This window comes from Ovis aries, chromosome 2 (genome assembly GCF_016772045.2).
Source record: "Ovis aries strain OAR_USU_Benz2616 breed Rambouillet chromosome 2, ARS-UI_Ramb_v3.0, whole genome shotgun sequence".
Classification (NCBI taxonomy): domain Eukaryota; kingdom Metazoa; phylum Chordata; class Mammalia; order Artiodactyla; family Bovidae; genus Ovis; species Ovis aries.
Window position 1 is genome coordinate 144,843,627 of NC_056055.1, and position 12,654 is coordinate 144,856,280.

General features: G+C 37.7%; 1 protein-coding gene across 10 annotated transcripts in view; it reads left to right on the top strand.

Annotated features, from left to right (window-relative positions):
- COBLL1 (cordon-bleu WH2 repeat protein like 1) overlaps positions 1-12,654 on the top strand; it is a 167,342-nt gene that overhangs the window by 117,195 nt on the left and 37,493 nt on the right. For all 10 annotated transcript variants that reach the window (XM_060411126.1, XM_060411124.1, XM_042243796.1 and 7 more), the window contains 2 exons: positions 4,105-4,202; positions 4,313-4,549. In XM_060411126.1, the coding sequence (XP_060267109.1) occupies positions 4,105-4,202; positions 4,313-4,549 (335 nt within the window). The remainder of the gene's footprint in view (positions 1-4,104; positions 4,203-4,312; positions 4,550-12,654) is intronic.

The window sequence follows — 12,654 nt, forward strand, 5'->3', positions numbered from 1 at the left end:
AGAGAAAAAAATGTTCTGTTGATTCTTTCCAGCAACAGCATTCTGTTACTTGTACATGGCTTTCACTCCTAACTTTGCCACTCTCTGCATACATATTACTACTGCTACTGCTAAGCAAATTCCATAATCTTGGTTGGCCTCATTTTGAAGCTGTTGAATGTGCTGATTGCTAATATCCCCTCCAGCTGAAAAAGTATGTGGTTTATGCAGAGTATTAAATGTTGTGAATATAATCTTGAGAGACTGTAACAGGAAAACGTAAAAAGCTTCTTTTACAGTGTCAGAATCTACAAGGTCAATCCAAACATGGTAAATGCCCCTGCCTCCTTATTTTGTCTGATAAGATCAGAAGGCTTAGAACTTTGTGTGCAATTATTTACAGCCTCTCTTTGAGAAACAGGAAACTACAGTATTTGAGTTGCTTTTCTAAGTAGGCTCAAGTCCTTGTTTGTCCTGGTGTTTAACTGACTTGTAGTGATCCCTGAAATTGAGGTTTAAGTGAAGACTTAGGAATTAACCACTGTTCAGTATGCCTGGAAATTACTTTGCCAAAAATAACTACATGAGTACTCTGGTTATAGTTATTGCACTGCAGCGCCATGTGAACTTGCTATTTACTGTTCCAATGAAATTTAATTGTATATCTACATTCAGCTAATGGATGAGTCTATCTGAAAAGGAAATAGTAGCATTTCTTAAAAAAAGAAGTCAGAGGTATTGCACATCCTCTTTAAATGGGTACTGGATTCAATTCTCGTGTTTAATGTCTATTTGTTTTGGTGCAAGTTATTCAAACTCTCTAGTCACCGTCACCCAGGCCTTTCAATTCTTTACAGTCCCCTACTTATAACAAGGGCTCAGAACAGCTCAGGTAGCTTGTGACACCTACCTCACAGGATTGTTCTAAAGGATGAATTAGGCATATGAAAAAATTTTTGACCATAAAATGCTGTCCACATGCCTATTATTGTTAGTTGCTAGCACTGTCAGTAAACTCATCGTACAGAATACATGCTGCTAAGTCACTTCAGTCGTGTCTGACTCTGTGCGACCCCATAGACGGCAGCCCACCAGGCTCCCCCGTCCCTGGGATTCTCCAGGCAAGAACACTGGAGTGGCTTGCCATTTCCTTCTCCAATGCATGAAAGTGAAAAGTGAAAGTGAAGTCGCTCAGTCATGTCCGACTCTTAGCAACCCCATGGACTGCAGCCCACCAGGCTCCTCCATCCATGGAATTTTCCAGGCAAGAGTATTGGAGCGGGGTGCCATTGCCTTCTCCGACAGAATACATAGTGCTTATTTAATATTTGAAGCATCAGATTTATGAAGTTTTAATTTGTGAAATATAGTTCTCCTTTAGTGTCTTATTGAGGCATATTGCATTAATATATTTATTGGTGTTAACTATCTTTGCTTTCCTGGAATAACTCCTACTTTGTCATAAACTATTTAAGTTTTGAAACTTTTTCTTTAAATAAAAAGACTAGAAAATACTATGTATTTAAGACTATCATTGAGCTCTAAGTTTTGCTACAGATATATCCCACATATTCCAACATATAATACTTTGTCTCCAATGTCACAGAGATTATATTGTGATTTGCCATAAAACTCATATGTGTTTCACAGGAGAGATGTTTTTAAAATGTATCAATGCCCACTCCTGTCTCTCTTTTTAAAATCTGCAACTTATTTGTTGAAGAAACCAGGTCCTTTGTCTTATGGTATTTCCCACATTCAGAATTTGGCTGATTGCATCCTGTGGTGCCACTTAACATGTTCCTTTATCCCCTGTCTCCTGTAAATTGATTGTTAAATCTAGAGACTTGATCAGATTTGGGGGAGGTATTTTTGATAAGAATATTTCATGGGTTGTATTGTGTATTTCCATTAACAGACATGTAATAACAAGTTACCTTTATTGATATTAGCCATCAATAATCATTGCCGGTATCTTTTAAAATTGAAGTATAGCGGATATATCACTCTACAGCAAAGTGATTCAGTTACACATACATATAATTCTTTTTAACATTCCTTTCCACTATGGTTTATCACAAGACGGTGAATATAGTTTTCTGTGCTATACAGTAGAACCTTGTCGTTTAGCCATCCTATCTACATATGATAGTTTGCACTCCCGCTGCCACTCCATTCCTTCCCCACCCCTACCTTCTCCTTGGCAACTGCACGTCTGTCCTCTGTGTCTTTGAGTCTGTTTCATAGATAGATTCGTTTGTATCATATTTTAGATTCCATGTATAAATGATAGCATATGGTACTTGTATTTCTCTTTCTGGCTTACTTAGTATGAAAATCTCTAGGTCCATCCATGTTGCTGCCAATGGCATTGTTTCATTGTTTTGGGGGGATGAGTAGTAGTCCACTGTGCGTATATACCACCTCTTCTTTATCTATTCATCTGTCGATGGACATTTAGGTTATTTCATGTCTTATGCGGAGAAGGCAGTGGCAACCCACTCCAGTACTCTTGCCTGGAAAATCCCATGGATGGAGGAGCCTGGTAGGCTGCAGTCCCTGGGGTCACTAAGAGTCGGACATGACTGAGTGACTTCCCTTTCACTCTTCACTTTCATGCATTGGAGAAGGAAATGGCAACCCACTCCAGTGTCCTTGCCTGGAGAATCCCAGGGACGGGGGAGCCTGGTGGGCTGCCGTCTATGGGGTCACACAGAGTCGGACACGACTGAAGCGACTTGGCGGCAGCAGCAGCAGCAGCAGCAGCGTGTTTTATGTACTATTGGCAGTGCTGCTGTGAACATCACTGCACATGTCTTAGTTAATTAAGAGTTATAAAACAATTATAATCTGTAACAAATATTCCTATAATTAGTAGTTGAGATATTTCTAAAAGAAGCCAGTTTTCCTATGTCAGCTATTTATCTCTCTCAGTAGAATTCATTCAGAAAAGCCAGGATTAAAATGTGATTCCCTTAATTTTTAAAATAGTGGCCAATGAGAATCAGTTACTTTTTAGTATTGTTATGAATTTATGGAATTAAACATGTGTGCTATGTTTCACTTTATTGAGTTATTCTTATGATGTCCAAATTGTCCTGACTGGTCAGGAGAAACTGTATCAAGTTGGTTCCTGAGATGGTTCCTTTTAGTGGGAAATGGAATTTAGAAACAGTCTGGGCCAGGGTGACTCAGGGGTACTGGATTTGTTGTTTGTAGGCCCTTTCAGTTGACATTAGAAAATACTGTTTAGAAGATGAAATGTTACCTATGCAACATTGAGGTTTGACATTTGCTATTCTGATTAAAATATGATTTAATTTCAGCACTATTGACATTTGGGGCTAAATAATTCTTTGTTGTTGGGCTTTAGAGTATTATTGTCTTGTGCTTTAGAGTATTATTTAGCAGCATCACTATCCTGTATCCAGTAGATCCCAACAGCACATTCTCTTCGCCCTAACTCAGTCCTGACAACCAAAATTGTCCCTACTGCTACTGCTGTTAAGTCACTTCAGTTGTGTCCGACTCTGTGCGACCCCAGAGATGACAGCCCACCAGGCTCCCCCATCCCTGGGATTCTCCAGGCAAGAAAAATTGTCCCTAGACATTGTTAAATGTCTTTGGGTGAATGTGTGTATGTGTGATCGTATGTGCAAAGTCACCCTCAGTTGAGAACCATTGGATTACAGAAATAAAATTTTTAAAACATTTAACAGAGTGCTAAGTAATTATAATGAATCATGCTTTGGAGAATTAAATACTTCATGATAGTTTAGCTGAGACAAAAAAGTATAATTCAAAATCAACAGAGACAAACTGTATGATAACAGCATCCTTTTTACAACATCCTTTTAAAAGTAAAAAGTGTCCTTTATACTTCTGAAATGTTGGTAGTTGTGTATAAAACAGACTCTGAGTCACTACGAAATGGGTTTATGTCCTATTAACTCTCAAGAGTTAATTAGAATATGAGGTGCCTAGCAGAGTGCCTGGTTCATAGTAGACCATAGCTAGTAGCTTTTATCATTAAATACAGTTATCAAGGAAAAGTAATCGAGAGAAACCTCAGAGGTGAACATATAACCCTGTGAACAAAAGTAAGGTGCTTTTTTTCTATTTTAGAGTCCTGCCAAATATCACAAAACCTAGACCTTATGAAGGATAAAGAAAGTAAAGGGATTTTCAGCTTATTTCAACGCAGTAAGAAAAAGCGGGAGCAAGTACGTATTTTCTCATGTAGTATTTTATAAGACTATTTAATCTGTTTTTAATTGCATGTGCTTTTTACCATGGAATTACCTGTAGATTTTGCCTTTTCATTCTGTATTAGACTGTCAGCGCCCCTGCGACTCCTCTAGTAAGTAAGCACCGGCCAACTTTTACAAAGAGCAATACCATTTCCAAGCAGTATATTTCAAACACCCTGCCGTCAGATGCTCCCAAGAAGAGGCGTGCTCCACTGCCTCCAATGCCAGGGCCTCAGAGTGCCCCCCAGGACCCTGCACACATTCAGGAGAGGCCAGCCTCTTGTATGGTGAAATCCCCGAGTGTGGATGAAACAGAGGAGGTAGGTACATTTGTTTTGTTTGTATTTTTAAGATGGGGAAGGGGACCATCCATTTTTCCTCTTAACTAGCTTGTCCTTTTCCACATAGGCTGCTAATAGTAACATTTACTCATGTGTAATTAGATGAATAACTAGTTACTAGCAGCGTTGGAACCATGAAGAGAGTCCCTGTGTACAGTTCTGAAATGCAGTAAAGAATAAAATGTCTATTTTAAGTAGCTTTTATATGCAAGCAAATATATCATCTGTAAACCGTAAAGTCCTGGTTTATTAAGGCCCAGCTGGAGGTTCTTGTTTGATGCATGTATTAGGAAAGGAAATATTTATTTTTGAACACAGCTGTTTTTCTTTTTGTTAACAGCAACACAATCTATGTTACTTTCATGGATTTCTAACTACATATAGTCAGATCTTGACCTGGCTCTCAGATTCTCAGGGGGGTCTGCCTGATACATGTATACTCTATTATAAAAAAGTCTTTATATATAAAATACTACAGTTACTATCATATACTTAGATGTTCAAGGCACTGTTCTAGGTGTACCTTTTCCCCAAACATTCTCACTATTACTTCTCTTTAATCCCCAATTTTCCTGGAACATACTATTTTGTAGAAATCCACTTGCAAATAACTTTTCATGCCTGTAATGTCTGTACACTCTTTGCTTTATTCAGGTGAATTATATATGAAGTTTTATTTATTTATTTTTATTTTTAAAAAATTTTTATTTTTATTTTACTTTACAATGCTGTATTGGTTTTGCCATACATTGATATGATATATGAAGTTTTAAGTAACTGTGATTGAATATGAGACCATATATTTTGTTGCTTGGAGTTGACAATTGTTCTAAGTAACTTTAAGAGCAAATTTTATTTTGAGGTGTTTGAGAAACTCAGTTTTCTTGTGTCTAGTTGAAGGATTTTGTTTCCGCCTTAGAAAGTTAGTGAATTCAACTAAGTTAGTGAATTCAACTAATCAAGAGATTAACCCTTCTCAACTAATAAACTTTTTTGTATTTTCTTAATCTTAGAGATATTTTAACTATAGTTTTAAATTGTAATTTATAAACTGCCATGTGTTTTTAGAAAGTAGCAACTGGATTAGATAGAAATGAACTTAAAAAATGCTGAAACTCAGTAGTTACTTGGAAAGTCATTTATTAAGCTGTCTTATTATTTCTGTAAGGCTCTCTTGTCAAATGGCTGTGGTATAAAATCTCATCTTACACATCAAGAGGATAGTTATTTTTTCAAATTATAGAATCATTTACTACAGAGTTTTCCAGGGCAAATGCTTGGTGGTTGGGTTCAGTCTTTAAAAATGTGTGGGAGTGTATAGGTCAGGCAAGAGGAACCCTGTTGAAAGATGCAAGCAATGTGAGGCCTGTTGGTGAGTCTGGGCATGCGTAAGAAATAGAGATTGAAACTGAGGGAGAGAAGCAGGGACCCCATGTCAGGGTCAGAGACTTCATTCTGTGACCATAACTAGTTTGCACTTCTTCATAGCAAGTCATTTAAAAGGTAGCACTTTCAGGATCATTTTATATTTTTAATTACCATAAAACTGCACTGTAAGAGTATAAATTATTACACTCTTGAGTGGTTACCAGTCTGTCTTTTCCTTTATATAGAAATACATCTTAGCCCCTGCTCACAAACCTTTCCAGATGACTTCATCCAATCTATTACAGTAAACCTCTTTTGTGTTTGGAGCCTGAAGAGGTCTACATTGTCTTTCTAAAAGTCAGCTTCTTAAAATTCTAGGCTGTACTACCAGTGACCTCACCAAAAACCATTTCTTTTGATTCTTACTCTCTGTTCTGTGACCAGTTGATGCCCCCATGTTCAAGGCTAATTTTTTTTAGTTTGTTGCCTTTGGAAATTTAGACATTTTTATATAATTTTCTAATTATTTTTTCCTTTGATCTGGACATCTGGGTAGTTCTTTGATGTATTGTTTAGCAGGATCTGGAATTATTTATTTTTCCCTAGAGAAGCTGAAAAGTCATTTTAAAAAATTTATTCATTACAAAAATTTCTTAACAGTGAAGCTGTGGTTCTCTGTGTGAGTATGTGTATGAGTGTGTGGACATGCACACATGATGCTCCTGAGTTCATGCCTTCCAAGGCATCTTACCACATATTGCCTTAACTTCTTTGCCATATTCAATGGGACGGATCACCCTTTGGTCTTGTTTTTTCTCTCTTCTGTGGCCCTAATTCTCTTCTTATAGCTCAGCTCTCTTCTTTTTTTTTTTTTTAATCACAAGTTCTTTATCCATTTTCTAAATTTGGAGGTACCTGAATTCATGATCTTAGTCTGTTTACTCTTTCAGAGAAAACATCTGTTCTTTGTTGAGTTTTCAGCTGTAGTGTTTGGAATAATGTCCCCCTCAAAAAAGTCCAAGCCGAAGATCTAGAGATGAGAAAGTCCTGGACTTAAGTTGGGCCCGATCCAGTGACTGGTGGTGTTACAACAGCAAGAGGGGAACACTGTTTAGTCGCTCAGTCCTGTCCAACTCTTTGCGGCCTCTGGGACTGTAGCCCACCAGATACCTCTGTACATGGGATTTTCCAGGCAAGAATACTGGAGTGGGTTTCCGTTTCCTTCTCCAGGGGATCATTCCAACCCAGAATGGAATCCACATCTCCAGCACTGGCAGGCAGATTCTTTACCCCTGAGCCACCAGGGAAGACTCAGGCACAAAGGCACAAAGGCGAGGTCATGTGACGACAGATGGAGATTGCAGTGGCACCTCGCCACAAGCCAGAGAATACCAGGAGCCTAGAGGAGGCGAGGAAGGACTCTCCCCACTGACTTCCGAGGGATATGGTCCTGCTGACACCTGATCTCAGACTGCAGCAGAACACATTTTTGTTGGTGGAAGCTGCCCAGTCATGCTCATTTGTTCTGGCAGTCTAGGAAACGAATACATCAGCTTTGTATTCCAGTCTCAGTATCATTCCACTTGCAGTTTGAACTCATGGTTGCTTATTGACTCCTCACTGCCTGATTGTTGTTTAGTTGCTAAATCATGTCCAGCTCTTTGAGACCCCGTGAACTGCAGTATGCCAGGCTTCCCTGTCCTTCACTATCTCCTGAATTTACTCAAACTCATGTCTGTTGAGTCAATAATGCCATCCAACCATCTCATCTGTCACCCCTTTCTCCTTTTGCCCTCAATCTTTCCCAGCATCAGGGCCTTTTCCAAGGAGTCAGCTGTTCGTATCAGGTGGCCAAAGTATTGAGCTTCCGCGTCAGTCCTTCCAATGAATGTTCAGGGTTGATTTCCTTTAGGATTGACTGGTTTGATCTCCTTGCTGTCCACGGGACTCTCAAGAGTTCTCTCTCGCACTACAGTTCAAAAGCATCAATTCTTCAGCATTCAGCCTTCTTTATGGTCCAACTCTCACATCCATACATGACTACTGGAAAAACCACAGGTTTGACTATACAGACCTTTGTCAGCAAAGTGATGTCTCTGCTTTTAAATATGCCGTCTAGGTTTGCCATTGCTTTTCTTCCAAGCAGCAAGCTTCTGTTAATTTCATGACTGCAGTCACTGCAGTGATTTTGGAGCCCAAGAAAATAAAATCTGTCCCTGTTTCCAGTTTTTTCCCATTTATTTGCCATGAAGTGATGAGACACGATGCTATGATCTTCATTTTTTTAATGTTGAGTTTTAAGCCAGCTTTTTCACTCTCCTCTGTCACCTTCATCAAGAGGCTCTTTAGTTCCTCTTCACTTTCTGCCATTAAAGTGGTATCATCTGCATATCTGAGACTATTGATATTTCTCCAGGGAGTATTGATTCCAGCTTGTGCCTCATCCAGCCCGGCATTTCACATGATGTACTCTGCATGTAAGTTAAATAAGCAGCTTGACAATATACAGCCTTTATATATTCCTTTCCCAGCTTTGAACCAGTCTGTTGTTTCATGTCCAGTTCTAACTGTTGCTTCTTGTCCTGTATTCAGGTTTCTCAGGCGACAGGTAGGGTGGTCTGATATTCCTGTTTCTTTAAGAATTTTCCAGTTTGTTGTGATCTGTACCATCAAAGGCTTTAGCGCAGTCACTGAAGCAGATGTTTTTTGGAATTCCCTTGGTTTTTCTGTGATCCAGCAGATGTTGGCAATTTGATCTCTGGTTCCTAAATCCAGCTTGTACATCTGGAAGTTCTCAGTTCATGTACTGCTGAAGCCTAGCTTGAAGGATTTTGAGCGTACTCTTGCTAGCATGTGAAATGAATGCAGTTGTGCAATAATTTGAACGTTCTTTGGGATTAGAATGAAAACTGACCTTTTCCAGTCCTGTGGCCACTAATGCATTTTCCAGATTTGCTGACACATTGCGTGCAGCACTTTAGCAGCAGCATCTTTTAGGATTAAGAGCTCAACTGGAATTCCATCACCTCTACTAGCTTTGTTTGTAGCCATGCTCCCTAAGGCCCACTTGACTTCACACTCCCGGATTCTGACTCTAGGTGAGTGACCAGACCATTGTGTTTATCTTGGTCATTAAAACCTTTTTTGTGCAGTTCTTCTGTGTATTCTTGCTACTCTTCTTAATCTCTTCTGCTTCCTTGAGATCCTTGCTGATTCTGTCCTTTATTGTGCCCATTTTTGTATGAAATGTTTCCTTGGTATCCCCAGTTTTCTTAAAGACATCTCTAGTCTTTCCCATTCTATTGTTTTCCTCTATTCCTTTGCACTGTTTGCTTATGAAGGCATTCTTATCTCTTCTTGCTATTCTCTGGAACTCTGCATTCAGTTGGGTATCTCTTTTTCTTTCTCCTTTGCTTTTTCTTTCTCTTCTTTTCTCAGCTACTTGTAAGGCCTCCTCAGACAACCATTTTGCCTTCTTACATTTCTTTTTCTTGGGGATGGTCTTGGTCATCACCTTCTGTACAATGTTAGGAACCTCCATCCATAATTCTTCAGGCACTCTGTCTACCAGATCGAGTTCCTTGAATCTGTTCGTCACCTCCACTTATAAGAGATTTGATTTAGGTCATACCTGAGTGGCCTAGTGGTTTTCCCTACTTGATTCAGTTTGAGCCTGAATTTTGCAATAAGGAGCTGATAATCTGAGCCACAGTCTGCTCCTGGTCTTGTTTTTGCTGACTGTATAGAGCTGCAAAGAATATAATTCTTCAGCTGCAAAGAACATAATCAATCTGATTTGGGCGTCGATCATCTAGAGATCAATGTATGTAAAATCAATCTCACTTATTTTTCCCAATTTGAAAAGCTCAGGATGACCTCTGATGTTCTTTCTTTTTCTTTCCACATCCACTTATTCACTTTCTCTTTACAGTGTCTCCTTGTCCCTTTCTTGTATCCCCTCTGCTAAAGCCATGCCTCAGGGAAGTCCAGGGGCAGGAATGTAAGGAGAAGGTCAGTACTTAGCTTGTCTTGCCCCTTTTCGTCTTCACAATATGAAGGATATGGCAAGCCGCCACATTTATATTTTATAATTGTCACTTTTCAGTTCAGAAACTTTGGATAGATGGCTGTTATTTTCCCGGCATTTAAGGCCCTCTACACAGTGTGGTGGGTGTGAAAGGCCCGACACACATCTCCCCTCCTCTCTTTCTTTCTAGTTATTTTGAAGTATAATTGACAAATAAAATTGTAAGCTATTTAAATACATTGTGGCAATTTGAATACATTGTGAAAGAATTCTATCTATTTAATTAACATGTCCATCACTTCACATATTATTGGGGTTTTTTTGGTATGAACATTTAAGTTCTATTTTAGCAAATTTCCATTATATAATACAGTGTTGTCAACCATAGTCATTAGGTTTCCATTAGAGCCTCAGATCTTATTCATCTGCTAATTGAAAGTTTGTCCTCTTTTATCAATTTCTCTCTATTCCCCCATTCCCCAGCCCCAGGTAACCTCTTCTACTCTGAGTTTGATTTTTAGATTCCACATGTAAATGAAACCATGCAATATTTGGCAGTCTTTGGCTTATTTCATTTACTGTAATGCCCTGAAGGTCCATCTATGTTGTTACAAATGGCAGGATTTCCATCTTTCTCATGGCTGAATAATATTTCTGTGTGTGTGCATATGTGTATGTATCATATATATATATGATATATATATGATATATATATATGATACACACATATACATATTTAACATATCACATCTTCTTTGTCCATTTATCCATACATGGACACTTAGGGTGCTTCTGTGTCTTGGCTATGGTGACATGGGAGTGTAGGTAGCTCTTTAATATCCTATTTTTGTTCCCTTTGAATACATATCCAGGAGTGCAATTGCTGGATCATATGGTAGTTTCTATTTTTAATTATTTCACTGACCTCCAAACTGTTTTCCATAGTGACTGCACCAATTTATGCTCCTACCAAGAGTGCACAAGGATTCTCTTTTCTTAACATTTGTGTCAGCACACATCGTTTATAGTCTTGATGATAGCCATTCTAACAAGTATGACATGGTATCTTACTGTAATTTTGATTTGAACTTCCCTGATGATTAATGATGTTAAATACCATTTCTAATACTGATTGACCATCTGTAAATCTTTGTAAAAATATTCAGTTCCTCTGCCCATTTTTAAAATTGCATTTGTTAGGCTATCAAGTTGTATGAGTTCTTTATATATTTTGGATATTAGCCCCTTACCAGATACATGATTTGCAAATATTCCCTTTCTGCAGGTTGTCTTTTCATTTGTTGGTGGTTTCTGTTGCTGTACAAAAGCACAAGTTTGTTTGTTTGTTTGTTTTTTAATGTTAACTCCTCATCATTTTCAGTATACTTCTAACTCTAACCAGAAGATTTGACATCACTTGTGCAAAAACCATGTTTCCTATGCTTTTAGAATAGAGTAATTCCCCCAGCTTCATCTTGATTCCTCCTCGTTCATTCAAATTATAACTTTCCTTTACCTGCTTCATGGACAATTTTTTAAAGATTCCAACATGAGATGATCTTACTCTCTCTGAATTTGTCTCTCTTGTGTTTTTATGTTTCATCTTAATTTATATATATGTTTAGGTAGTATCATATATCCTATGATATATATTTCTAAAGATGAAAAGGAAAATACAGTGAAAATTCTCCATTCCAACCCTGCTGCCAGCCAAATTTTTATGCCTAAAGGCAACCAATTACACTTTTGTGTATTCTTCCAGCCTGACTATATGTATATATATTCAAGTCAGTATTCAACCTACATATGTTTTTAATTTCTCAGCCAGTCATATGCTACATGTATTATGTTATACCTCACTTTTTGGTACTGAATGATATATTTTAGATATCCTTATCAATACATAAAAGGCTTCCCTTTTTAAGGTTGCATAATATTCTATTGATGGATATAACATGTTATGGGATAGACACCCCATCCTCTAAAGATAAACATTGTTTTATTGTTTAAAGCTTATAACATTGTTAAATTCTCCCTTTTTAAATTCCCAACCAGAGGATGGGATTTGTGTTACCCAGAGAAATTCTGTAACACAGTAGGTGTTAGAGAATTGATAAGTAAACTTTTAACCACGGTTTCACACAATCAGGTATGGGATATACAATGAAAATGTCAAATAAAATTCTAGTATTCCATGGGTAGATCTGGTAAATTTTAAGAAGTACTTGGATAACTTAAACATTGCTTACATTTACTTTTTAATAGTAATTGGCTCAAATAATTCTTGGCAATATTTTTCCTAAGCTTTTACAAAGCCAGAATTTTGGCAAGGTTGTGTTAAAAGCTTAAGGACCAACAACTAAAATGTAGTTAGTGTGCATTGCATAATGCATAGAAACGAAATTCACTCTTGAATTGAAATTTTTTTGTAGCATCAGATGAAAAGATTCAGGAGATTCAGCAAAGCATATAGTCATAATCACTGCAGACATTTTATATCTGTTGTAACAATTTAGTTTAGAATTTGAAATTTTAAAAAGGCACTATTTTTACTGCCTAAAAGCCTAAAAGTAATACCAAGCTGGGAAAGATTACTGGAAAAAAATAAACGACAAAATAATTTCCAAGTCGGTGAAAATTTTGGATACATCCTCGTCCTATGATTTTTAATGTTTAGGTGGTAAAATAA